Here is a 25,624-nt window from a genome sequence, read left to right on the forward strand (position 1 = left end):
ACTGCCTCACTTACCGGTTTCTCTCCTTGAAGCACAAATGTGTATTTGCTTTCCCATCTTCTTTAAATGTTCTTCCCTCTGCATCAATCTTTCTCTTCTTGGACATTTTGGGATTATTTGTCGATGTTTTTCAATTTACTCACTTGTCTTTAGTTAAACGCTGATGTGAAAACATTGCTTTCTCGCGGTATGATGTCGTTCATTCACAGGTCACAAAATCAACATGCATCGTAGGAGATGTAGTCTATGGTCACTGTACACTGTAAAGCAGCATAGACTTTCATTTGCAGACGATCATACCTTTTAAGCTGTCGTGGGCCACATAAAATGACATGGCAGGCCGGATTTGAGCTGGACACCTATGCCTTAGAGAGTGTTAGCTGACTAGCTTGTTCATCTCCAGAGAAGACTACTTAGCTAGCTAGCTAGCTTGTCCATCTCCAGGGGACTAGCTAGCCAGCTTGTCCATCTCCAGGGGACTAGCTAGCTAGCTAGTCCATCTCTATGGGACTAGCTAGCTAGCTTGTCCATCTCCAGGGGACTAGCTAGCCTGTCAATCTCCAGGGGACTAGCTAGCCAGCTTGTCCATTTCCAGGGAGGACTACTTAGCTAGCTCATTTTCTGTAACAAACTGACAAAGTTTTCACTGAACCCATTTTCTTAAACAGAAATCAGGAGTGCGATGAAAGCGTGGTGGAGGAGGAGCAGGACGAGAGCGTGGTGGAAGAGGAGCAGAGGAGCGCGGACCACCGGAGCACCAACAGAGGACCGGCAGCAGGACTGTCCTCTGACAGCCGCGGCGTTCAGGTCAGTGTTCAGGACCTGGTGGATACAAATGAACGCTGATGTCATCGTGATTTGATCGTATGGACTAAGTGTGTTCCGATCAGAAGAGTACCGTAAAAGTCGGGTTACACACCGCTACTACCTTCGGTCAGTGTCCCCGTTTGCTTCCCGCTGTAGCTAGCTGGCGCTCATGCTAGTTCCCCGATAACTTCCGCTAGCTTTCCGCTAGCTCTCTGCTTGCTCCCCGACAACCACAACCAGCCCCCGGTTCGAGACGTGGCCAGTAGCAGCAGTAGCGGCCAGTAGCAGCAGGAGAGGGGAGCTAGCAGCGCCTAGCTTGCTACAGCGGGACACTGACCGGGGGTAGGCGGCTTGTAACCCGACTTTTACGGTATCTGTTTTTATCATGTAAATGACTGTACAAGTAAGTGTTTAAATGCCCACTGGTCTTATGTCTGTCTGTCTGATATAGAAACGGGGCGGATCCTTCACAACTTCTGGATTTGAAGAGATTGAAGTTCTACGGAAAACTCACATCTGTGACCAATGTGGGAAAGCTTTCCTGTGGATGACCAAGCTAGAAGCCCATCAACGCAGTCACACTGAGCCCAAAACGCACGACTGTGACCAATGTGGGAAAGTGTTCCCACATAAGAGTAAGCTAACAGTCCATCAACGCAGTCACACTGGAGAGAAACCATACAGCTGTGACCAGTGTGGGAAAGCTTACACCTGTAAGCAGAAGCTAACAAAACATCAATGCATTCACACAGGGGAGAAACCGTACAGCTGTGACTAATGTGGGAAAGCTTTTGCACGATCACAGCAGTTTAAGTACCATCAACTAATTCACACAGGAGAGAAACCGCACAGCTTTGACCAATGTGAAAAATCATTCTCAAACTCCTCTCAGTTAAAAATCCACCTGCGTTGTCACACTGGAGAGAAACCATACCGCTGTGATCATTGTGGGCAATCTTTTGCATACATAGCGAACCTGATAAAACACAAACGTGTCCACACCGGGGAGAGACCATACCTGTGTGGACAATGTGGCAAAAGTTTTGCTTCGCAAAGTAACTTCACTGTACACCTACGTGTTCACACTGGAGAGAAACCGTACTGGTGCGAACAATGTGGGAAAAGCTTTTCTCGAAGTAGCAACTTTAAACTCCACCAACGCACTCACACATCGTCCCCAAGCTAGTGCTGTTTTTATGAGAAGTTTTGTGGGTCTCTTTGTAGTTTTATTTAGTCTCTTTGTAGTCGTTTTATTTCATCCTTGGTCTCAACCACCTGTTATCATGTGATCTCTGGATTAGCGTCCTGTGGTGACACCTGAAGAAGGCCACGTGATAGTCAAAAGCTCCTCAAAGACAGAAAGTGAGCCTTGAGTTTAGAATCACAGATGTATTCTCATGTGGTTTTATTCAGGTTCTCTTGTTGTTAATGTTTTTTTAGTTCAACATTCTTGTATTTCAGTATCTTTTTCATTTCATAATCTTTATTTGACGTTTCTATGTAGTTTTCATTTTCCTTTTTGAGTCTATTTGTTCAGACTTTGTTTTATGGCAGTCAGGAGCAGATCGGACTCCTTATCTTTTATCTTCCAGTCAGATGATCAATGAGCTCAGTTGATGAAGCTCAGCTGTGACTGATATTTGAAACTGTTACACAATTAATAAACTTCTATAATTCCTCTAAATGTTGGAGTGTTTTATTTCTGTTTGTCGCTGTGAATCATCTTTATTGTTCTCATCTTCATTAATCATTTTATTAATAACACAAATGCATTCGTAAAAGTCTTTATGATGAAAATAGCTGAAAGTGCAACAAAGTATTAAAAAAAATATTCAATGACAGTTTGTCATTATAATCTTTATACATGTGATTACATCACATGTATTTATGTGATTTATACATTATGATGATAAAGATATCCCGTTACTCTCAGGGTGAAGTCTTCTGATTGGCTGGAGTGGAGGGGGTGGGGCCAGGTACCTGGAGGGGAGGAGCAAACAAAGCTGAGCATCAGGATTCAACATCAGCTGCTCTGACTCTTAGATTCTCTTCTAGTCTCCATGAACTGATCTGTGATCAGCTTGAGAACAGGACGGAGACATGATGTCCTCTGCTCACCTCTCCTCTTCCTCCTCCTCCTCCTCCTCCTCGTCCACAGAAGACGGTGGTCAGTCCTTTGTGAGCGGGGACATGTCGGAGGCTGCTTGTCCTCGACTTCTTCAGCTCGGACAGCAGCTCCGGGCTGGACAGAGACAGACGGGCTGCACACAAACAACATGTCAAACGTCCTCCTAGTCTGTAGCCAATCAGCAACCAGGACAACGACGGGATGACATCATGAGAACGTTTGATCACATGTCAGGAAACGGCACAGGCTGTTTACAATATGTAGGATAGACATGTGGCACACTGTCCTCTCCACCAGAGGGCGACGTCTACCGTTCAACATCAGCCTATTATAACTTACATTCTCCACAGTGGGACATCCAGCTCACCTTGTCTGTTGACGGGAGAAGAGGAGGAGGAGCCACAGGGGGAAGGGCTGAAGGGGGAGTGCAGAGGAGAGGGAGAGGAGGAGGTGACACTGGATTCACCGCCATCGCTGGGAGACAGATGTCTGTTCTGACACTCTTAAAACAAAAAGACCAACATGAAACAGATGATAGAAAGAGAAGTCTCTCTGTGGTCGTCTTGAGTCTCTGTGGTCGTCTTGAGTCTCTCTGTGGTAGTTTGTAGTCACTTTGTGGTCGTCGTGAGTCTCTTGTGGTCGTCTTGAGTCTCTTGTGGTCGTTCGTAGTCTCTTTGTGGTCGTCTTGAGTCTCTGTGGTCGTCTTGAGTCTCTCTGTGGTCGTCTCTTTGTGGTCGTCTTGAGTCTCTTGTGGTCGTCTTGAGTCTCTTTGTGGTCATCTCTCTGTGGTCGGCTTGAGTCTCTTTGTGGTCGTTCTGTGGTCTTCTTGAGTCTCTTGTGGTCATTTGTAGTCACTTTGTGGTCGTCTTGAGTCTCTTGTGGTAGTTTGTAGTCACTTTGTGGTCGTCGTGAGTCTCTTGTGGTCGTCTTGAGTCTCTTGTGGTCTTCTTGAGTCTCTTGTGGTCATTTGTAGTCTCTTTGTGGTCATCTCTCTGTGGTAATTTTGAGTCTCTCTGTGGTCGGCTTGAGTCTTTGTGGTCGCCTTGAGTCTCTTTGTGGTCATCTGTAGTCACTTTGTGGTCGTTTGTAGTCTCTTTGTGGTCGTTTGTAGTCTCTTTGTGGTCGTTTGTAGTCTCTTTGTGGTCATCTCTTTGTGGTCGGCTTGAGTCTTTGTGGTCGTCTCTCTGTGGTTGTTTTCAGTCTCTTTGTGGTTGTCTGTAGTCTCTTGTGGTCGTTTGTAGTCTCTTTGTGGTCTCTTGTGGTCGGCATGTGTCTCCTTGTGGTCGTCATGTGTCTCCTTGTGGTCGTCTTGAGTCGTTCTGCGGTCGTCTTGAGTCGTTCTGTGGTCATCTTGAGTCTCTTTGTGGTCGTCTTGAGTCGTTCTGTGGTCGTCTTGAATCTCTTGTGGTCGTCTTGAATCTCTTGTGGTCGTCTTGAATCTCTTGTGGTCGGCTTGAGTCTCTTTGTGGTCGGCTTAAGTCTCTCTGTGGTCGGCTTAAGTCTCTCTGTGGTCGGCTTGAGTCTCTTTGTGGTCGGCTTGAGTCTCTTTGTGGTCGGCTTGAGTCTCTCTGTGGTTGTTTTCAGTCTCTTTGTGGTCGTCTGTAGTCTCTTTGTGGTCATCTGTAGTCTCTTTGTGGTCGTCTGTAGTTTCTTGTGGTTGTTTGTAGTCTCTTGTGGTCGTTTGTAGTCTCTTGTGGTCGTTTGTAGTCCCTTGTGGTCGTCTTGAGTCTCCTTGTGGTCGTCTTGAGTCTCTTTGTGGTCATCTCTCTGTGGTCTTCTTGAGTCTTTGTGGTCGTCTTGAGTCTCTTTGTGGTCATCTGTAGTCACTTTGTGGTCGTTTGTAGTCTCTTTGTGGTCATCTCTCTGTGGTCGGCTTGAGTCTTTGTGGTCGTCTTGAGTCTCTTTGTGGTCATCTCTCTGTGGTCGGCTTGAGTCTTTGTGGTCGTCTTGAGTCTCTTTGTGGTCATCTGTAGTCACTTTGTGGTCGTTTGTAGTCTCTTGTGGTCGTTTGTAGTCCCTTGTGGTCGTCTTGAGTCTCCTTGTGGTCGTCTCTAGCCTCCTTGTGGTTGTTTGCAGTCTCTTTATGGTCGCCTTTAGTCTCTTTGTGGTCGTCTCGAGTCTCTTTGTGGTCATTTGTAGTCTCCTTGTGGTCGTTTGTAGTCTCCTTGTGGTCATCTTGAGTCTCCTTGTGGTCGTCTTGAGTCTCCTTGTGGTCGTCTTGAGTCTCCTTGTGGTTGTTTGCAGTCTCTTTATGGTCGCCTCTAGTCTCTTTGTGGTCGTCTTGAGTCTCTTTGTGGTCGTCTTGAGTCTCTTTGTGGTCGCCTTGAGTCTCTTTGTGGTCGCCTTGAGTCTCTTTGTGGTCGCCTTGAGTCTCTTTGTGGTCGTCTTGAGTCTCTTTGTGGTCGTCTTGAGTCTCTTTGCGGTCGTCTTGGGTCTCATATTTTTCACCTTTTTGAAACTCTGCTTGAAGCTCAGGACTTCTCAGAGACAGATGAGGAAGACGAGGAGAAGATGAAGAGGAGAGGAGCTGAGTCTCTGAGGTAGACCTTGTTAATGATGATGATGATGACAGTGGTGATGAAGACTTCATGATGAATATTTGCAGTGGGAGGAGCTATAAATAGATTTGAACTGTTAGCAGCTAGAGAGTTTAATATATGCTAGAGAACAGAGTACCTGAACAGGTAGAGAACAGAGTACAGGTAGAGAACAGAGTACCTGAATAGGTAGAGAACAGAGTACAGGTAGAGAACAGAGTACCTGAACAGGTAGAGAACAGAGAACAGGTAGAGAACAGAGTACCTGCACAGGTAGAGAACAGAGAACAGGTAGAGAACAGAGTACCTGCACAGGTAGAGAACAGAGAACAGGTAGAGAACAGAGTACCTGAAAAGGTAGAGAACAGAGTACCTGAACAGATAGAGAACAGAGAACAGGTTGAGAACAGAGTACCTGCACAGGTAGAGAACAGAGTACATGCACAGGTCGAGAACAGAGAACAGGTAGAGAACAGAGTACCTGAACAGGTAGAGAACAGAGAACAGGTTGAGAACAGAGTACCTGAACAGGTAGAGAACAGAGTACCTGCACAGGTAAAGAACAGAGTACCTGCACAGGTAGAGAACAGAGAACAGGTAGAGAACAGAGTACCTGAACAGGTAGAGAACAGAGAACAGGTAGAGAACAGAGAACAGGTAGAGAACAGAGTACCGGAACAGGTAGAGAACAGAGTACCTGAACAGGTAGAGAACAGAGTACCTGAACAGGTAGAGAACAGAGTACCTGAACAGGTAGAGAACAGAGTACCTGAACAGGTAGAGAACAGAGTACCTGCACAGGTAGAGAACAGAGAACAGGTAGAGAACAGAGTACCTGAACAGGTAGAGAACGGAGAACAGGTAGAGAACAGAGAACAGGTTGAGAACAGAGTACCTGAACAGGTAGAGAACAGAGTACCTGAACAGGTAGAGAACAGAGTACCTGCACAGGTAGAGAACAGAGAACAGGTAGAGAACAGAGAACAGGTAGAGAACAGAGTACCTGAACAGGTAGAGAACAGAGAACAGGTTGAGAACAGAGAACAGGTTGAGAACAGAGTACCTGAACAGGTAGAGAACAGAGAACAGGTAGAGAACAGAGTACCTGCACAGGTAGAGAACAGAGTACCTGCACAGGTAGAGAACAGAGAACAGGTTGAGAACAGAGTACCTGAACAGGTAGAGAACAGAGTACCTGAACAGGTAGAGAACAAAGTACCTAAACAGGTAGAGAACAGAGTACCTGAACAGGTAGAGAACAGAGTACCTGAAAAGGTAGAGAACAGAGTACCTGAACAGGTAGAGAACAGAGTACCTGAACAGGTAGAGAACAGAGTACCTGAAAAGGTAGAGAACAGAGAACAGGTAGAGAACAGAGTACCTGAACAGGTAGAGAACAGAGTACCTGAACAGGTAGAGAACGGAGAACAGAGAACAGGTTGAGAACAGAGTACCTGAACAGGTAGAGAACAGAGTACCTAAACAGGTAGAGAACAGAGTACCTGAACAGGTAGAGAACAGAGTACCTGCACAGGTAGAGAACAGAGAACAGGTAGAGAACAGAGAACAGGTAGAGAACAGAGTACCTGAACAGGTAGAGAACAGAGAACAGGTAGAGAACAGAGAACAGGTAGACAACAGAGTACCTGAACAGGTAGAGAACAGAGAACAGGTTGAGAACAGAGTACCTGAACAGGTAGAGAACAGAGAACAGGTAGAGAACAGAGTACCTGCACAGGTAGAGAACAGAGTACCTGCACAGGTAGAGAACAGAGAACAGGTTGAGAACAGAGTACCTGAACAGGTAGAGAACAGAGAACAGGTTGAGAACAGAGTACCTGAACAGGTAGAGAACAAAGTACCTAAACAGGTAGAGAACAGAGTACCTGAAAAGGTAGAGAACAGAGAACAGGTAGAGAACAAAGTACCTAAACAGGTAGAGAACAGAGTACCTGAACAGGTAAAGAACAGAGTACCTGAAAAGGTAGAGAACAGAGAACAGGTAGAGAACAGAGTACCTGAACAGGTAGAGAACAAAGTACCTAAACAGGTAGAGAACAGAGTACCTGAACAGGTAGAGAACAGAGAACAGGTTGAGAACAGAGTACCTGAACAGGTAGAGAACAGAGTACCTGAACAGGTAGAGAACAGAGAACAGGTAGAGAACAGAGAACAGGTTGAGAACAGAGTACCTGAACAGGTAGAGAACAGAGTACCTGAACAGGTAGAGAACAGAGTACCTGAAAAGGTAGAGAACAGAGTACCTAAACAGGTAGAGAACAGAGAACAGGTTGAGAACAGAGTACCTGAACAGGTAGAGAACAGAGTACCTGAACAGGTAGAGAACAGAGTACCTGAACAGGTAGAGAACAGAGTACCTGAAAAGGTAGAGAACAGAGTACCTGAACAGGTAGAGAACAGAGTACCTGAAAAGGTAGAGAACAGAGTACCTGAACAGGTAGAGAACAGAGTACCTGAAAAGGTAGAGAACAGAGTACCTGAACAGGTAGAGAACAGAGTACCTGAACAGGTAGAGAACAGAGTACCTGAACAGGTAGAGAACAGAGTACCTGAACAGGTAGAGAACAGAGACTAACAACACTTGGTCGCTTCTTACATTTTCATAATATAAGTACAGTGAAGGTACTGAGGTTAATATCCTTAATATCAATATTATTTCCCATCTCTCTGCTGGTAATTTAACCTCCCAGTTCTCCCAGTTCGTACTCACTGGTGTGAAGCTGCAGCTCCTTGGCTCGTCACAGCGGTGATGGACCAGCTGACCGGCCACTTCCTGTTGTGACACTGTGTGTGTGTGTGTGTGTGCTTGAAGAGAACACTTCATGCAAAACACACAACTCAAAAGTCCACATTAATGATTGAAATATTTTAATGACACTGTTACCATGGTTACCAGGAAAGAGAGAGAGAGAGAGAGAGCTGGACCTTCACCCTCCATTCATTCCCTTCCTCTTTTAAATGTAATCAATATTTACATCAACAATGGATCAAACCACTGCTTCATAGAGACCACAGATCTGACTATAACTACATGTTTATTTTATTAAATTAATATATGTATTAAATCACTGCTATAATTATATATATATATATATATATATATATATATATATATATATATATATATATATATATATATATATAATATTAGGGAAGTTCAAAATGTTTATGAATCACTTTCTAAAAATCAGGAATATTTCTCACGCTTGTAGGAAATAAAAAAAAACACAGAAAGGTTTCCCATTTCTTTTTTCTTTAATAAAACATGAAACTAAATCACTCGCCTTCGTTATTTACAGAACAATATTGTGACTCCTTTATGGGCTGTGGTGGACAAAATAAACAGAACACAGCACGGAAAAGCTTTACAGCTTTCACTGGTATAAACGCTAGCAGTCTCTATGCTAAGCTACGCTAACCAGCTGGAGCTTGACCGATGTCCTCTCGTTAGAGCGTCCACTTCAAACACCTGCAGACACAGAGTCGCATGAGTAGCATGGAAGAGTAGCATGCATATGTAAAAAGCAGGTATATGTAAATAGCATGTAAGTAGCATGCAAATAGCATGTACATGAATTGTGGACTCATCAGTTATTATATTAATATCAGATTCACACACATTTTGTCCCTGAGGGTTATGACTTGCTTTGAGGTTCAGATTTAGGGGAAGGGTAAAGTAATAAAGTGGCATGTTTCTGATGGTCCTCACATCAGCAGAAAGACAGGTGTGTGTGTGTGTGTGTGTGTGTGTGTGTGTGTGTGTGTGTGTGTGTACCTGGTCTCCCTGTGCGTACACAGACACTTGCTGCTGCAGTAGCGCCCCCCACAGGTGGTGCAGGTGTAGTGGGAGGGGAACCCACAGACGCAGCAGAAGTGTCGGGGGGGCAGAGAGGAGGGCGGGGCCGCAGCAGACAGGTAGTTAGGCTCCGCCCTCTCCGACAGGTTCTACCAATCAGAGAGCAGAGCAGGAGTCAGACCAGGTGTGTGTCTCTCAGACAAGTTGAGTGTCCCTCTCGACCAGGTGTGTGTCTCAAAGACCAGGTGCGTGTCCCTAAGACCGTGTGTGTGTCTCTCAGACCAGGTGTGTGTCTCTCAGACCAGGTGTGTGTGTCTCTCAGACCAGGTGTGTGTGTCTCTCTCTAGACCAGGTGTGTGTCCTTCTAGACCAGGTGTGTGTCCCTCTAGACCAGGTGTGTGTCCCTCCAGGTGACCCACCTCCTCCTCCAGCAGCGTGGTGAAGTTCTTCCTGAAGCGCTGCTTGAAGTGATCGCCCCTCGTCTTCCTCCTCTTCTTCTCTGGAGGCACAGAGGAGGAGGAGGAGTTTAACAATAAGGTCACCTGTCCCCTGAGGCGTCACTTGCACGGGCCTCATGTCTCACCTGGTTCTTCTGTCTCACTGAAGGCGGGCAGGCGGGCAGTAGGACCCGGGGGAGGGAGGGAGGACAGAGGGTCGTCCTGGAAACACAACAACAAGCATAAGAAACTTCCTTTAAATGACATCACGTCATCGGGGTGAAGTCATCATCATCACCCCGACGATGTCGCCCGATGACGTCATCGGGGTGATGATGATGACCTCACCCCGATGACGTCATCGGGGTGAGGTCGATGACATCATCCTCACCTGGAAGTTGTCCTTCTCCAGAGCTTCCAGCTGGCGGGTCAGTCTCCTCTGTCTGGTGGCTTCATCCAGAACTCTACGCTGACCGGCCTCCACCCGGGCTGAGAGAGAGAGAGAGAGAGAGAGAGAGAGAGAGAGAGAGAGAGAGAGAGAGAGAGATAATCCTTCATGATAGGAAACTCCAGCAGCGTTTCTTACAGTAAATAAAAGATCAAAATAAATAAACAGTAATAAAAACTAAATAAAAAAGCAGTAAGAAGAATATTAAATATACAGACTGAATACTAAAGTATATAAAAAGTACTTAAACGTATCAGATATTATTAAAGTGTCCGTGGTCTACTGGGAGCTTAGTGTGCTCTGTAGACCACCACCAGGTCTCTGTAGGCCACCACTAGGTCTCTGTAGACCACCACCAGGTCTCTGTAGACCACCACCAGGTCTCTGTAGACCACCACCAGGTCTCTGTAGACCACCACCAGGTCTCTGTAGGCCCTCACCAGGTCTCTATAGACCCTCACCAGGTCTCTATAGACCACCACCAGGTCTCTATAGACCACCACCAGGTCTCTGTAGACCACCACCAGGTCTTTATAGACCCTCACCAGGTCTCTGTAGACCACCACCAGGTCTCTGTAGACCACCACCAGGTCTCTGTAGACCACCACCAGGTCTCTATAGACCACCACCAGGTCTCTGTAGACCATCACCAGGTCTCTATAGACCACCACCAGGTCTCTGTAGACCCTCACCAGGTCTCTGTAGACCACCACCAGGTCTCTATAGACCCTCATCAGGTCTCTATAGACCACCACCAGGTCTCTGTAGACCCTCATCAGGTCTCTATAGACCACCACCAGGTCTCTGTAGACCCTCACCAGGTCTCTATAGACCACCACCAGGTCTCTGTAGACCCTCACCAGGTCTCTATAGACCCTCACCAGGTCTCTGTAGACCCTCACCAGGTCTCTATAGACCACCACCAGGTCTCTATAGACCACCACCAGGTCTCTGTAGACCCTCACCAGGTCTCTATAGACCCTCACCAGGTCTCTATAGACCCTCACCAGGTCTCTGTAGACCACCACCAGGTCTCTGTAGACCCTCACCAGGTCTCTGTAGACCATCACCAGGTCTCTATAGACCACCACCAGGTCTCTGTAGACCCTCACCAGGTCTCTGTAGACCACCACCAGGTCTCTGTAGACCACCACCAGGTCTCTGTAGACCACCACCAGGTCTCTATAGACCACCACCAGGTCTCTATAGACCCTCACCAGGTCTCTGTAGACCATCACCAGGTCTCTGTAGACCACCACCAGGTCTCTGTAGACCCTCACCAGGTCTCTGTAGACCACCACCAGGTCTCTGTAGACCCTCACCAGGTCTCTATAGACCACCACCAGGTCTCTGTAGACCCTCACCAGGTCTCTATAGACCACCACCAGGTCTCTGTAGACCACCACCAGGTCTCTGTAGACCCTCACCAGGTCTCTATAGACCACCACCAGGTCTCTGTAGACCACCACCAGGTCTCTATAGACCACCACCAGGTCTCTGTAGACCCTCACCAGGTCTCTATAGACCACCACCAGGTCTCTGTAGACCCTCACCAGGTCTCTATAGACCCTCACCAGGTCTCTATAGACCCTCACCAGGTCTCTGTAGACCACCACCAGGTCTCTATAGACCCTCACCAGGTCTCTATAGACCACCACCAGGTCTCTGTAGACCACCACCAGGTCTCTATAGACCACCACCAGGTCTCTGTAGACCACCACCAGGTCTCTGTAGACCACCACCAGGTCTCTGTAGACCGTCGTTCACGCGGATGGCTCGTGTCCATCAGCGCTGAAGACGTGAACGCGCAGTGAACACTCCGGTTTAACGGCTCGGTTCGAGAGTTCGCGCGAACACGTGCACGCGCATTTACACAGTTTACCCTTTGATTGATCAAAGGCTTCCGCAGTGCGCGGCCACGTTAAACGGTAAAGTTTATTAAACCAGACTCACCGGAACATTTCTTCTCCAGCCCCATGTTGTCTCTCACTTCTGGTCTACGGAAGCCGCGGAGCCACCAAACCAGACGAAACGCGAATGCTGCGTTTCTTCACTTCTCTGAATAACGTTTATTAGAAGCCTCTTAAAACAGGTGCGTTTTATTAACTGAACCTCGCAGCTGCTTTTACAATAATATCATGACTGTAGTGAGCAGATTCAATAATTAAATAAACTTCTTATTCATTTCAGTTTTAAATAAAGAATTAATAAACATCAGAAGTCAGTTGTTTTTCTGACAAATGAATAAAACAGTTTCCATCATGAACTCAATAAGTAAGGAAATAAGGAATCAAACAGAAAACAAACACAGTGACATTTAAATTATTTATTAAAATCTCAGAACTTTATTCGCTCAGTCAAATAATTTAACGCAGTTTGTACAAAGCCAGAGACGCTGACTCGTCGCATGAGAGGAACAAAGGTCCCGTGAAGAGATTCCTCCGGTTCCTCAAACGCACCGAAACACAACGAGGAGATCAAACTGAGGTTTCTCACTACGATAGAAAAATACTCCAAAGACATGACTTTAAAACACTAAGCAATGAAGAATGAAACATAGAAATATAAAAAAAAGGCCTCGAGTGTTTTCCCAGAAACAGTTTCACCTCCTCAAAACTCCATTTACACACTTTGGACTCCGCGGAATTCTTTTCATAAAATATAAGATACAAGATTTGTGACCTGCGGCGCCCCATCCCAGTGCTGACGCAACATTTTTATTTTATTTTGACTGGAGCGAACGTTGTCCGACTTTGTAAGAAACGTAACAGATGACGTCATCATGGTGCAGGTTCAGTCTGCATAGTCCCATAAGATAAGGCAGCGCAGCGACTCGTGAGCTTAACCTCAACGGTCTCTTATTTTGAAATGCCGTGGGTGTGTATCGTCCAATCAGAAAAGAAGGCAAACTTCAGAAAAAATAAAAGTCAGGTAGAAAAATGTCGAGACGATGCATTCAAGATCATCACGTCTTTTCCGCCGTCCTGTCTGTCTCTATTGTGATGAGGTCGACTGACGTTCACACACAAGTGGTTGGTGTGTCTCTTTAACCACACACACACATACACACTTTCGCACACACTTTTAGTGTTGTTAGGGGTCTACGAAGGACACCATGATGTATCTGGTCCCTTTGGTGGTGGGCAGACCCTCGTGGTAGTGCGTCAGGCGGCCGGGATGCATGAAGGACCAGCCCTTCCTCGGAGACTCCACCAGACAGTCGTAGCGCAGGAACCGGCAGCCTCCACCCTGACACACAGTTACAGACACACCGTCAAGTTTAAGCAGCGCAGACACTTTCACTTGAACCATGCTGAATGTTTTACTGGATCAGAAGTGTGTTTCTGTGTGTGTGTGTGTGTGTGTGTGTGTGTGTGTGTGTGTGTGTGTGTGTGTGTGTGTGTGTGTACCTCGTAGTCGACGCCCTTACTGTTCAGGGCCACGTTGATGGTGAATGTGGAGGAGTCATGATGTGGCCGCAGAGACGGCTGCTCGTCAGGACGGTAACGCACCACGAAGTTCATGATGGCCTGGGCCTGCACATACAGAAGAGAGGATTATAGATAAAGACTGTACGATGGGGTAGTGTCTGGACTGTACCATGGGGTAGTGTCTGGACTGTACCATGAGGTAGTGTCTGGACTGTACCATGCGGTAGTGTATGGACTGTACCATGAGGTAGTGTATGGACTGTACCATGAGGTAGTGTATGGACTGTACCATGGGGTAGTGTATGGACTGCACCATGGGGTAGTGTCTGGACTGTACCATGCGGTAGTGTATGGACTGTACCATGAGGTAGTGTCTGGACTGTACCATGCGGTAGTGTCTGGACTGTACCATGAGGTAGTGTCTGGACTGTACCATGCGGTAGTGTCTGGACTGTACCATGCGGTAGTGTCTGGACTGTACCATGGGGTAGTGTCTGGACTGTACCATGCGGTAGTGTCTGGACTGTACCATGAGGTAGTGTCTGGACTGTACCATGAGGTAGTGTCTGGACTGTACCATGCGGTAGTGTCTGGACTGTACCATGGGGTAGTGTCTGGACTGTACCATGCGGTAGTGTCTGGACTGTACCATGGGGTAGTGTCTGGACTGTATCTTGGGGTAGTGACTGGACTGTACCATGAGGTAGTGTCTGGACTGTACCATGGGGTAGTGTCTGGACTGTATCTTGGGGTAGTGACTGGACTGTACCATGAGGTAGTGTCTGGACTGTATCTTGGGGTAGTGTCTGGACTGTATCTTGGGGTAGTGACTGGACTGTACCATGAGGTAGTGTCTGGACTGTATCTTGGGGTAGTGTCTGGACTGTATCTTGGGGTAGTGTCTGGACTGTACTTTGGGGTAGTGACTGAACTGTACCATGAGGTAGTGTCTGGACTGTATCTTGGGGTAGTGTCTGGACTGTACTTTGGGGTAGTGACTGGACTGTACCATGAGGTAGTGTCTGGACTGTATCTTGGGGTAGTGTCTGGACTGTATCTTGGGGTAGTGACTGGACTGTACCATGAGGTAGTGTCTGGACTGTATCTTGGGGTAGTGTCTGGACTGTACTTTGGGGTAGTGACTGGACTGTACCATGAGGTAGTGTCTGGACTGTATCTTGGGGTAGTGTCTGGACTGTATCTTGGGGTAGTGTCTGGACTGTATCTTGGGGTAGTGTCTGGACTGTACTTTGGGGTAGTGTCTGAACTGTACCATGGGGTAGTGTCTGGACTGTACCACGAGGTAGTGTCTGAACTGTACCTTGGGGTAGTGTCTGAACTGTACCTTGGGGTAGTGTCTGAACTGTACCTTGGGGTAGTGTCTGAACTGTACCTTGGGGTAATAGCCAGGATAGAGTTTTTCAGTGACGGGAGCGATGTACTCTTTGAGGAATTTCAGCCACTCCTTCTCAAAATCGATCTGGTTCATGTGGATATCAACAGTTGGGACATTTTCATAACCACCGGCCAGACGCTCGTCCTAAAAAAGAAAAAAAAAAAAAAGAAAAGACAGGTCTTCAAATCTAAATACTCTGTGAACTCACTTTCCCCGTCTATTTCACACAGAAAGACAGCTCACCTTGTGTGCTCCTCCAGACCACTGGCCATTGTGCTCCATGGTCTCCACCAGATGATCACACATCTTCTCTGAGAAGGCTGGAAACCAGTAAACATCTGGACAGGGCTGCGAGACGGACAGGGAGTTGAGATCATTATTGAACTACAGATGGTTCAAATGATTGGATAAACCCGGTTGTCACGGAGCAAAAAAGCAAAACATTAATTAGTTTGATAGTTTGTCAAGTTGTTGGTTGGAATGTTTTGTTACCTGCTCCACAAAGCTCTTATCATCCTCAAAGATCTTGGAGTAGTTTTCACTGATGTACTTCTCCTTCCAGTCCTGCAAATACTCACACATTTAGCCAGTGCTCTCCTTCAGATTACCATGTATACACGTTATTGTGCTCGAATGTTTTTCTGACCACAGGGTTGTCGAAGATCTGCCACATGTCCGGGTGAAGCCTGGACGTGTTGAAGTTGGTCGACGCCACCAGACGGCCAAACTCGTCACGGTTCGACACGAACATGAAGACCCCCTGTGGATGCAGTCCAGAAAGATGCACTTAAAGGCAGCCACGCAAAGAGATAGTTTGATAGTTGTGAGGTGAGCAGGTGTTCAGCAGGTGTTACCTGGTCTCTGATGCTCCTGCAGAACACCATGTCAGGGTCCATCCCCTCTTCCACGTACAGGCTCACCTGGGACAGCTTGGACCGCAACACGCTGCCTTTGATCAGGTAGGCCTGAGTGATGTAGGGCACGTTCCACAGACCCCTACACACACACATACACACATTAATAACATCATAATTAACAATAATCACCTCACCTGAGTTGTGAGGAAACTTTGGTTTATAGACGAAGCTGAAAGAGAAACATAGAAGCACATTTAAACTGCGGTGTGTGTGCTCACATCCTCTTGGCCTGGACGATCTCGATGTAGTCTTCAGATCGGGAGTAGAACCCTTCAGGACTCAGAGCGCCCCAGAAGTTACTCCACAGCTTCCCGTGTTTGGACAACATGGGAGCAATAACTGACCTGAGACAGAAACAGAGAATGTCCTCTCGTTAAGCCAAAACATTGAAACACACACACAGGGCGTGAGGTTCGATCGTCACGCCACCAAACGGGGAAAGATAACGATGGAGACTTTTAAATGCACAGAAATAAATGTTATTATCATCCACCTGTAAGACCTGCTTTTTTATAATTGTCTCCAATGAGTGAAGCGCTTTGTGTTTCTACAGAAGCCCCTGAACACATTGAGTCATGAATTCAACTCATTCAAAGTGTAGGATACATGTAAGGGTACTAGTGTGGACGTGTTAGGGTGTAGAGAACATGTAAGGATGCTAGTGTGGACTTGTTAGGGTGTAGGGTATATGTAAGGGTGCTAGTGTGGACTTGTTAGGGTGTAGGGTATATGTAAGGGTGCTAGTGTGGACTTGTTAGGGTGTAGAGAACATGTAAGGATGCTAGTGTGGACTTGTTAGGGTGTAGGGTATATGTAAGGATGCTAGTGTGGACTTGTTAGGGTGTAGGGTATATGTAAGGGTGCTAGTGTGGACTTGTTGGGCTGTAGGGTATATATAAGGGTGCTAGTGTGGACTTGTTAGGGTGTAGAGAACATGTAAGGATGCTAGTGTGGACTTGTTAGGGTGTAGAGAACATGTAAGGATGCTAGTGTGGACTTGTTAGGGTGTAGGGTATATGTAAGGGTGCTAGTGTGGACTTGTTAGGGTGTAGAGAACATGTAAGGATGCTAGTGTGGACTTGTTAGGGTGTAGAGAACATGTAAGGATGCTAGTGTGGACTTGTTAGGGTGTAGGGTATATGTAAGGATGCTAGTGTGGACCAGTTAGGGAGTAGGGTATATGTAAGGATGCTAGTGTGGACCAGTTAGGGAGTAAGGTAGCAGGGTGGGCCCTTCAGTGTATACAGGAGGTTACGTACTTGTTTTCTTCGATTAGTATCCTCAGCGTGTCAGGGTTTGTCAAGGCCACTTCAGAGTCGATGCTGAAGTAGTAATCACACTCGAGATCCTTCTTACACGCCTCCCTGCACACAAACACACATACGTGTAAATATCATTTCATTGCATGTTGTGTTCAGGTTCTACAGCGTCTCTGATGTTCTATGAATATAAACCATGTTGTGTTCAGGTTCTACAGCGTCTCTGATGTTCTATGAATATAAACCATGTTGTGTTCAGGTTCTACAGTGGTTCTGTCTCCACTCACACAGCCATGGCTCTGGCCTTGTTCTCCTGCAGGTTCTCCTCTGGTCCGACCAGCAGAGCATCGGGGAACAGAGCTCTGTGGCGCTCCCAGAACCTCTGGATGTGGCGCTCGTGGTACACAACCTGCATCACGGAGGGTAAGACGGGTCAGAGCAGGACAGACACATGGTGGGAGCAGAACAAGACACATGGTGGGAGCAGAACCAGACACATGGTGGGAGCAGAACCAGACACATGGTGGGAGCAGAACCAGACACATGGTGGGAGCAGAACCAGACACATGGTGGGAGCAGAACCAGACACATGGTGGGAGCAGAACCAGACACATGGTGGGAGCAGAACAAGACACATCGGGTCGGAGCAGAACCAGACACATCGGGTCGGAGCAGCCCAGTTCCGTGCGTGACGTACGTTGTTGTGGATGAAGAGGCGGACCCTCTCCGGCGGGTAGTTGAGCGTCGTGAGCCGGTCCAAGAACTCCTCCATGAAGGGAGTGGCGTGCTCGATGAACACGGCGAGGTAGACCAGGGGCATGTCTTCATCCTGACACACACACACACACACACACACACACACACAAGCACACACACACACGTTATCCACTGCAAACGGGAGTGAACCCATAGCCCCGGCGGCGCAGGAGGAGGAGCCTACCGCGGCGTCGGCGAGCAGCAGCAGGTCGTGGTCACAGACCCCACAGCCGTCCTCAAAGGTCCAGGCAGACGGGACGTAGTTGCCCAGGTAGTTCAGCTGCAGCTGCAGGGACAGAGGTCACCCGAGGTCACCCGATGTCATGTGACTGAGGCCTGCAGTACACAACAACACGGAGGGCTGTGATTGGTCCTTACCTTGGTGGGGCCGTTGCCGTGGATGATGACAGGAAGTGTGTCGTAGGCCACGTTCCTGGCTCTGACCTTTGACCTCTCAAACTTCAGCACCACTTCCTCTGACGACAGAAACATTCGTCAACACACTGTGTGTTTGTGTGTGTGTGTGTGTGTGTGTGTGTGTGTGTGTGTGTGTGTGTGTGTGTGTGTGTGTGTGTCTCACCAACAGCTCCATTCAGATTTTGGAAGATTCTGGATCGATGGTCGAGAGTCATGTTGAACTTGGCCTGAAGAGACAAAGAGACATCATCATCATCACTTCCTCCTCTTCTTCCTCTTCCTCCTCCTCCTCCTGCTCCTCCTCACCCTCTGCTTGTGGTCCAGGTAGATCTTGGTGTAGAACAGCTGGTCGTCATCGTTGTCTTTATACTTCCACTGTTGAACCATCAGACTGAGATCTGAAGAGAAGCCCATGAAGCCTGCACACACACACACACACACACACACACACACACACACACACACACACACACACACACACACACACTTATAATTTAGAAAAGAAAAGTTTCCCAACATTCCTATGGTTCCTAACGTTCCTATAGTTCCTAACGTTCCTATGATTCCCAACATTCCTATGGTTCCTAACATTCCTATGGTTCCCAAAATTCCTATAGTTCCAAACGTTCATATGGTTCTCATGGTTCCTAACGTTCCTAACGTTCCTATGGTTCCCAACATTCCTATGGTTCCTAACATTCCTATGGTTCTCATGGTTCCTAACGTTACTATGGTTCCCAACATTCCTATGGTTCCTAACGTTCCTATGGTTCCCAACATTCCTATGGTTCCCAACATTCCTATGGTTCCAAACGTTCCCAACATTCCTATGGTTCCTAACGTTCCTATGGTTCCCAACATTCCTATGGTTCCCAACATTCCTATGGTTCCCAACATTCCTATGGTTCCAAACGTTCCCAACATTCCTATGGTTCCTAACATTCCTATGGTTCCTAACGTTCCTATGGTTCCTAACGTTCCTATGGTTCCTAACATTCCTATGGTTCCTAACATTCCTATGGTTCCTAACGTTCCCAACATTCCAATGGTTCCTAACGTTCCTATGGTTCCTAACGTTCCTATGGTTCCTAACGTTCCCAGCATTCCTATGGTTCCTAACGTTCCTCTGGTTCCTAACGTTCCCAAAATTCCTATGGTTCCTAACGTTCCTATGGTTCCTAACGTTCCCAACATTCCTATGGTTCCTAACGTTCCTATGGTTCCTAGCGTTCCTACGGTTCCTAACGTTCCTACGGTTCCTATGGTTCCTATGGTTCCTAACGTTCCTCTGGTTCCTATGGTTCCTATGGTTCCTAACGTTCCTATGGTTCCCAACGTTCCTATGGTTCCCAACAGTCCTATGGTTCGGAATGTTAGGAACCATAGGAATGTTGGGAACGTTAGCAATGTTGGGAACCATGGGAACCATAGGAATGTTGGGAACCATAGGAACGTTGGCAATTATGGTTCCCAACATTCCTATAGTTCCTAACGTTCAAATGGTTCTCATGGTTCCTAACGTTCCTATGGTTCCCAACATTCCTATGGTTCCCAACATTCCTATGGTTCCTAACATTCCCAAAATTCCTATGGTTCCTAACGTTCCTATGGTTCCTAACGTTCCCAACATTCCTATGGTTCCTAACGTTCCTATGGTTCCTAGCGTTCCTACGGTTCCTAACGTTCCTACGGTTCCTATGGTTCCTAACGTTCCTCTGGTTCCTATGGTTCCTAACGTTCCTATGGTTCCCAACGTTCCTATGGTTCCCAACATTCCTATGGTTCCCAACATTCCTATGGTTCCTAATGTTCCTAACATTCCTAATGTTCCTATGGTTCCTAATGTTCCTATGGTTCCCAACAGTCTCATGGTTCCCAACAGTCCTATGGTTCGGAATGTTAGGAATGTTATGAATGTTATGAACGTTAGGAACTATAGGAACATTGGGAACATTGGGAACATTGGGAACTATGGTTCCCAACGTTCCTATGGTTCCCATGGTTCCTAACGTTCGAATGGTTTCCAACATTCCTATGGTTCCCAACATTCCTATGGTTCCTAACATTCCTATAGTTCCTAACGTTTATATGGTTCTCATGATTCCTAACGTTCCAATAGTTCCTAACGTTCATATGGTTCCCAACATTCCTATGGTTCTCAACGTTCCTATGATTCCCAACATTCCTATGGTTCCCAACAGTCCTATGGTTCGGAATGTTAGGAACCATAGGAATGTTGGGAACGTTAGCAATGTTGGGAACCATGGGAACCATAGGAATGTTGGGAACCATAGGAACGTTGGCAATTATGGTTCCCAACATTCCTATAGTTCCTAACGTTCAAATGGTTCTCATGGTTCCTAACGTTCCTATGGTTCCCAACATTCCTATGGTTCCCAACATTCCTATGGTTCCCAACATTCCTATGGTTCCCAACGTTCCTATGGTTCCCAACGTTCCTATGGTTCCCAACATTCTTATGGTTCCCAACAGTCCTATGGTTCCCAACAGTCCTATGGTTCCCAACATTCCTATGGTTCCCAACAGTCCTATGGTTCCCAACAGTCCTATGGTTCCCAACAGTCCTATGGTTCTTAACAGTCCTATGGTTCTTAACATTCCTATTGTTCCCAACATTCCTATAGTTCCTAACGTTCATATGGTTCTCATGGTTCCTAACGTTCCTATGGTTCCCAACATTCCTAGCGGTGGAGCTAACTGGCGGTGGAGCTAACCGGCGGTGAAGCTAACCGGCAGTGCTAGCGGTGGAGCTAACTGGCGGTGCTAGCGGTGGAGCTAACTGGCAGTGCTAGCGGTGGAGCTAACTGGCGGTGGAGCTAACCGGGTCACATGACTCCCTGTTTGGTGTCACAGGCGACTCTGAGATGTCCGAGTGTCCTTGAACCCACCTGGAGGCTCTACAAAGAGGACGCGTCTCACCTCCTGAGTTGAGGTAGCGTTTCCCAGAATGCACCTCTGGGTATCTGGAGGCCAGCCTCTGGTCGGGCCAGCAGAACCCCTCTGCTGAGAACACCACCCGGTGCCCCAGACGGGAGAACTTGGAGAGCAGCTCCTCCGGACCGGACGCGAAGATCACGTCATAGCTGCAGAGTTTCACAATAAAAGATCACGTCATAGCTGCAGAGTTTCAAAATAAAAGATCACAACATAGCTGCAGAGTTTCAAAATAAAAGATCACATCATAGCTGCAGAGTTTCAAAATAAAAGGTGAGGTGAGAGGAGTCAGATTTCACATTGAAGACAGAACAATGGACCAACAGAGTGAAAATGAGAATGAAGAGAAGCTGTGACAAAGAGAAACGAGGACAGGTGTTATATGACACACACACACACACACACACACACACACACACACACACACACACACACACACAGGTGGGTGTTACCTGTCCACGAACATGACGACCATGTCGTTGTTGTCAGAGTGTTTGAGAAGCTCCGCCTTCAACCATCTGACCTTCTGACCGCCACCAACGGTCCGGGCCACGTCTCCTCCTTTCCACTGCTCGCCCAGACCCAGCACCTGAACGCACCACGACCTTCATCACCTTCATCACATCATCATAACCTTCACCTGTTAACTCCTGCTCCCTACCCTTCACCTGTTAACTCCTGCTCCCTTCACCTGTTAACTCCTGCTCCCTTCACCTGTTAACTCCTGCTCCCTACCCTTCACCTGTTAACTCCTGCTCCCTACACCTGTTAACTCCTGCTCCCTTCACCTGTTAACTCCTCCTCCTTACCCTTCACCTGTTAACTCCTGCTCCCTACACCTGTTAACTCCTGCTCCCTTCACCTGTTAACTCCTCCTCCCTACCCTTCACCTGTTAACTCCTGCTCCCTACACCTGTTAACTCCTGCTCCCTTCACCTGTTAACTCCTCCTCCTTACCCTTCACCTGTTAACTCCTGCTCCCTTCACCTGTTAACTCCTGCTCCCTACACCTGTTAACTCCTGCTCCCTACACCTGTTAACTCCTGCTCCCTACACCTGTTAACTCCTGCTCCCTTCACCTGTTAACTCCTCCTCCCTACCCTTCACCTGTTAACTCCTGCTCCCTACCCTTCACCTGTTAACTCCTGCTTCCTTCATCTGTTAACTCCTGCTCCCTTCACCTGCTAACTCCTGCTCCCTACCCTTCACGTGTTAACTCCTGCTCCCTACCCTTCACCTGTTAACTCCTGCTCCCTTCACCTGTTAACTCCTGCTCCCTACCCTTCACGTGTTAACTCCTGCTCCCTACCCTTCACCTGTTAACTCCTGCTCCCTTCATCTGTTAACTCCTGCTCCCTACCCTTCACGTGTTAACTCCTGCTCCCTACACCTGTTAACTCCTGCTCCTTTCACCTGTTAACTCCTGCTCCCTACCCTTCACCTGTTAACTCCTGCTCCTTTCACCTGTTAACTCCTGCTCCCTACCCTTCACCTGTTAACTCCTGCTCCCTACCCTTCACCTGTTAACTCCTGCTCCCTACCCTTCACCTGCTAACTCCTGCTCCCTACCCTTCACCTGTTAACTCCTGCTCCCTACCCTTCACCTGTTAACTCCTGCTCCCTACCCTTCACCTGCTAACTCCTGCTCCCTACCCTTCACCTGTTAACTCCTGCTCCCTACTCTTCACCTGTTAACTCCTGCTCCCTACCCTTCAATATTATATTATATTAAATTATATACGTCATTATATTGTGTAAATTCACAGTGTAGTGTGTAGTTGTAGTGTGTAGTTGTAGTGTGTAGTTGTAGTGTGTACCTTCACAGTGTAGTTGTAGTGTGTACCTTCACAGTGTAGTGTGTAGTTGTAGTGTGTAGTTGTAGTGTGTAGTTGTAGTGTGTACCTTCACAGTGTAGTGTGTAGTTGTAGTGTGTAGTTGTAGTGTGTAGTTGTAGTGTGTACCTTCACAGTGTAGTGTGTAGTTGTAGTGTGTAGTTGTAGTGTGTAGTTGTAGTGTGTACCTTCACAGTGCAGTTGTAGTGTGCACCTTCACAGTGTAGTGTGTAGTTGTAGTGTGTACCTTCACAGTGTAGTGTGTAGTTGTAGTGTGTAGTGTGTAGGTGTAGTGTGTAGGTGTAGTATGTACCTTCACAGTGTAGTGTGTAGTTGTAGTGTGTAGCTGTAGTGTGTACCTTCACAGTGCAGTTGCAGTGTGTACCTTCACAGTGTAGTGTGTAGTTGTAGTGTGTAGTTGTAGTGTGTAGGTGTAGTGTGTAGTTGTAGTGTGTAGTTGTAGTGTGTACCTTCACAGTGTAGTGTGTAGTTGTAGTGTGTACCTTCACAGTGTAGTGTGTAGTTGTAGTGTGTAGTTGTAGTGTGTAGTTGTAGTGTGTAGGTGTAGTGTGTAGGTGTAGTTGTAGTGTGTTGTTGTAGTGTGTAGGTGTAGTGTGTAGGTGTAGTTGTAGCGTGTAGTTGTAGTATGTACCTTCACAGTGTAGTGTGCAGTTGTAGTGTGTAGTTGTAGTGTGTAGTTGTAGCGTGTAGTTGTAGTATGTACCTTCACAGTGTAGTGTGCAGTTGTAGTGTGTAGGTGTAGTGTGTAGGTGTAGTTGTAGTGTGTAGTTGTAGTGTGTAGGTGTAGTGTGTAGGTGTAGTTGTAGCGTGTAGTTGTAGTGTGTACCTTCACAGTGTAGTGTGCAGTTGTAGTTGTAGTGTGTAGTTGTAGTGTGTAGGGTGTAGGTGTAGTGTAGTGTGTAGTTGTAGTGTGTAGTTGTAGTGTGTATCTTCACAGTGTAGTGTGTAGTTGTAGTGTGTAGTGTGTAGATGTAGTGTGTACCTTCACAGTGTAGTGTGCAGTTGTAGTTGTAGTGGTAGTGTGTAGTTGTAGTGTGTAGGTGTAGTGTAGTGTGTAGTTGTAGTGTGTAGGTGTAGTGTGTAGTTGTAGTGTGTAGTTGTAGTGTGTACCTTCACAGTGTAGTGTGTAGTTATAGTGTGTACCTTCAGTGTAGTGTGTAGTTGTAGTGTGTAGATGTAGTGTGTAGATGTAGTGTGTACCTTCACAGTGTAGTGTGTAGTTGTAGTGTGTAGTTGTGTAGATGTAGTGTGTAGTTGTAGTGTGTAGTTGTAGTGTAGTGTGTAGTGTGTAAGTGTAGTGTGTAAGTGTAGTTGTAGTGTGTAGTTGTAGTGGTAGTGTGTAGTTGTAGTGTGTAGTTGTAGTGTGTAGGGTGTAGTGTAGTGTGTAGTTGTAGTGTGTAGTTGTAGTGTGTACCTTCACAGTGTAGTGTGTAGTTATAGTGTGTACCTTCAGTGTAGTGTGTAGTTGTAGTGTGTAGATGTAGTGTGTAGATGTAGTGTGTACCTTCACAGTGTAGTGTGTAGTTGTAGTGTGTAGTTGTGTAGATGTAGTGTGTAGTTGTAGTGTGTAGTTGTAGTGTAGTGTGTAGTGTGTAAGTGTAGTGTGTAAGTGTAGTTGTAGTGTGTAGTTGTAGTGGTAGTGTGTAGTTGTAGTGTGTAGTTGTAGTGTGTAGGGTGTAGGTGTAGTGTAGTGTGTAGTTGTAGTGTGTAGTTGTAGTGTGTACCTTCACAGTGTAGTGTGTAGTTGTAGTGTGTAGATGTAGTGTGTAGTTGTAGTGTGTAGTTGTAGTGTGTAGTTGTAGTGTGTACCTTCACAGTCTAGTGTGTAGTTGTAGTGTGTAGTTGTAGTGTGAAGATGTAGTGTGTAGTTGTAGTGTGTAGTTGTAGTGTGTAGTTGTAGTGTGTACCTTCACAGTGTAGTGTGTAGTTGTAGTGTGTAGTTGTAGCGTGTAGATGTAGTGTGTAGTTGTAGTGTGTAGTTGTAGTGTGTACCTTCACAGTGTAGTGTGTAGTTGTAGTTTGTAGTTGTAGTGTGTAGTTGTAGTGTGTACCTTCACAGTGTCGTGTGTAGTTGTAGTGTGTAGTTGTAGTGTGTAGATGTAGTGTGTAGTTGTAGTTTGTAGTTGTAGTGTGTAGTTGTAGTGTGTACCTTCACAGTGTAGTGTGTAGTTGTAGTGTGTAGTTGTAGTGTGTAGTCGTAGTGTGTACCTTCACAGTGTAGTTGAACTCTCTGGCCGTCCTCATGAAACGATTAAAGCCATCAGTCTCCTCTGTTGCCGCGGTGATCACCAGCAGATTTTCTAGACACACACACACACACACACACACACACACACAACAAAATATTGTCACAGTATGTATGTATATATACACACATACATACATATTATATATATATACAAAATATGTATGTATATATATATATATATATATATACACATATATATATAGAATAGTATGATTTTA

The 25,624-nt window shown here is 46.6% G+C and overlaps 2 protein-coding genes across 2 annotated transcripts in view; both read right to left on the bottom strand.

The window, feature by feature from the left end:
- Positions 1-8,745: 8,745 nt before the first annotated feature.
- Positions 8,746-12,169, bottom strand: znhit1 (zinc finger, HIT-type containing 1). Its single transcript, XM_079214960.1, has 6 exons — positions 12,128-12,169; positions 10,118-10,215; positions 9,873-9,948; positions 9,709-9,788; positions 9,269-9,438; positions 8,746-8,962 (listed from the first exon to the last, which is right to left on the bottom strand). Exons 1-6 carry the CDS (start codon positions 12,150-12,152, stop codon positions 8,941-8,943), a joined length of 471 nt encoding a protein of 156 aa, XP_079071086.1. The 5' UTR covers positions 12,153-12,169; the 3' UTR covers positions 8,746-8,940.
- A 322-nt stretch (positions 12,170-12,491) lies between these two features.
- plod3 (procollagen-lysine, 2-oxoglutarate 5-dioxygenase 3) overlaps positions 12,492-25,624 on the bottom strand; it is a 13,704-nt gene continuing 571 nt past the window's right edge. Inside the window, exons 2-19 of the mRNA XM_079216373.1 lie at positions 25,367-25,458; positions 21,758-21,894; positions 21,291-21,454; positions 18,657-18,769; positions 18,514-18,577; positions 18,312-18,409; positions 18,118-18,219; positions 17,875-18,006; positions 17,465-17,586; positions 17,178-17,282; positions 16,137-16,262; positions 15,856-15,997; positions 15,648-15,761; positions 15,494-15,565; positions 15,245-15,349; positions 14,999-15,145; positions 13,585-13,710; positions 12,492-13,423 (exon numbers count right to left, since the gene is read on the bottom strand). Coding sequence (XP_079072499.1) covers positions 13,268-13,423; positions 13,585-13,710; positions 14,999-15,145; positions 15,245-15,349; positions 15,494-15,565; positions 15,648-15,761; positions 15,856-15,997; positions 16,137-16,262; positions 17,178-17,282; positions 17,465-17,586; positions 17,875-18,006; positions 18,118-18,219; positions 18,312-18,409; positions 18,514-18,577; positions 18,657-18,769; positions 21,291-21,454; positions 21,758-21,894; positions 25,367-25,458 — 2,117 coding nt within the window. The 3' untranslated portion in view covers positions 12,492-13,267. The remainder of the gene's footprint in view (positions 13,424-13,584; positions 13,711-14,998; positions 15,146-15,244; positions 15,350-15,493; positions 15,566-15,647; positions 15,762-15,855; positions 15,998-16,136; positions 16,263-17,177; positions 17,283-17,464; positions 17,587-17,874; positions 18,007-18,117; positions 18,220-18,311; positions 18,410-18,513; positions 18,578-18,656; positions 18,770-21,290; positions 21,455-21,757; positions 21,895-25,366; positions 25,459-25,624) is intronic.

Source organism: Taurulus bubalis, assembly GCF_910589615.1.
Source record: "Taurulus bubalis genome assembly, chromosome: 3".
NCBI lineage: Eukaryota > Metazoa > Chordata > Actinopteri > Perciformes > Cottidae > Taurulus > Taurulus bubalis.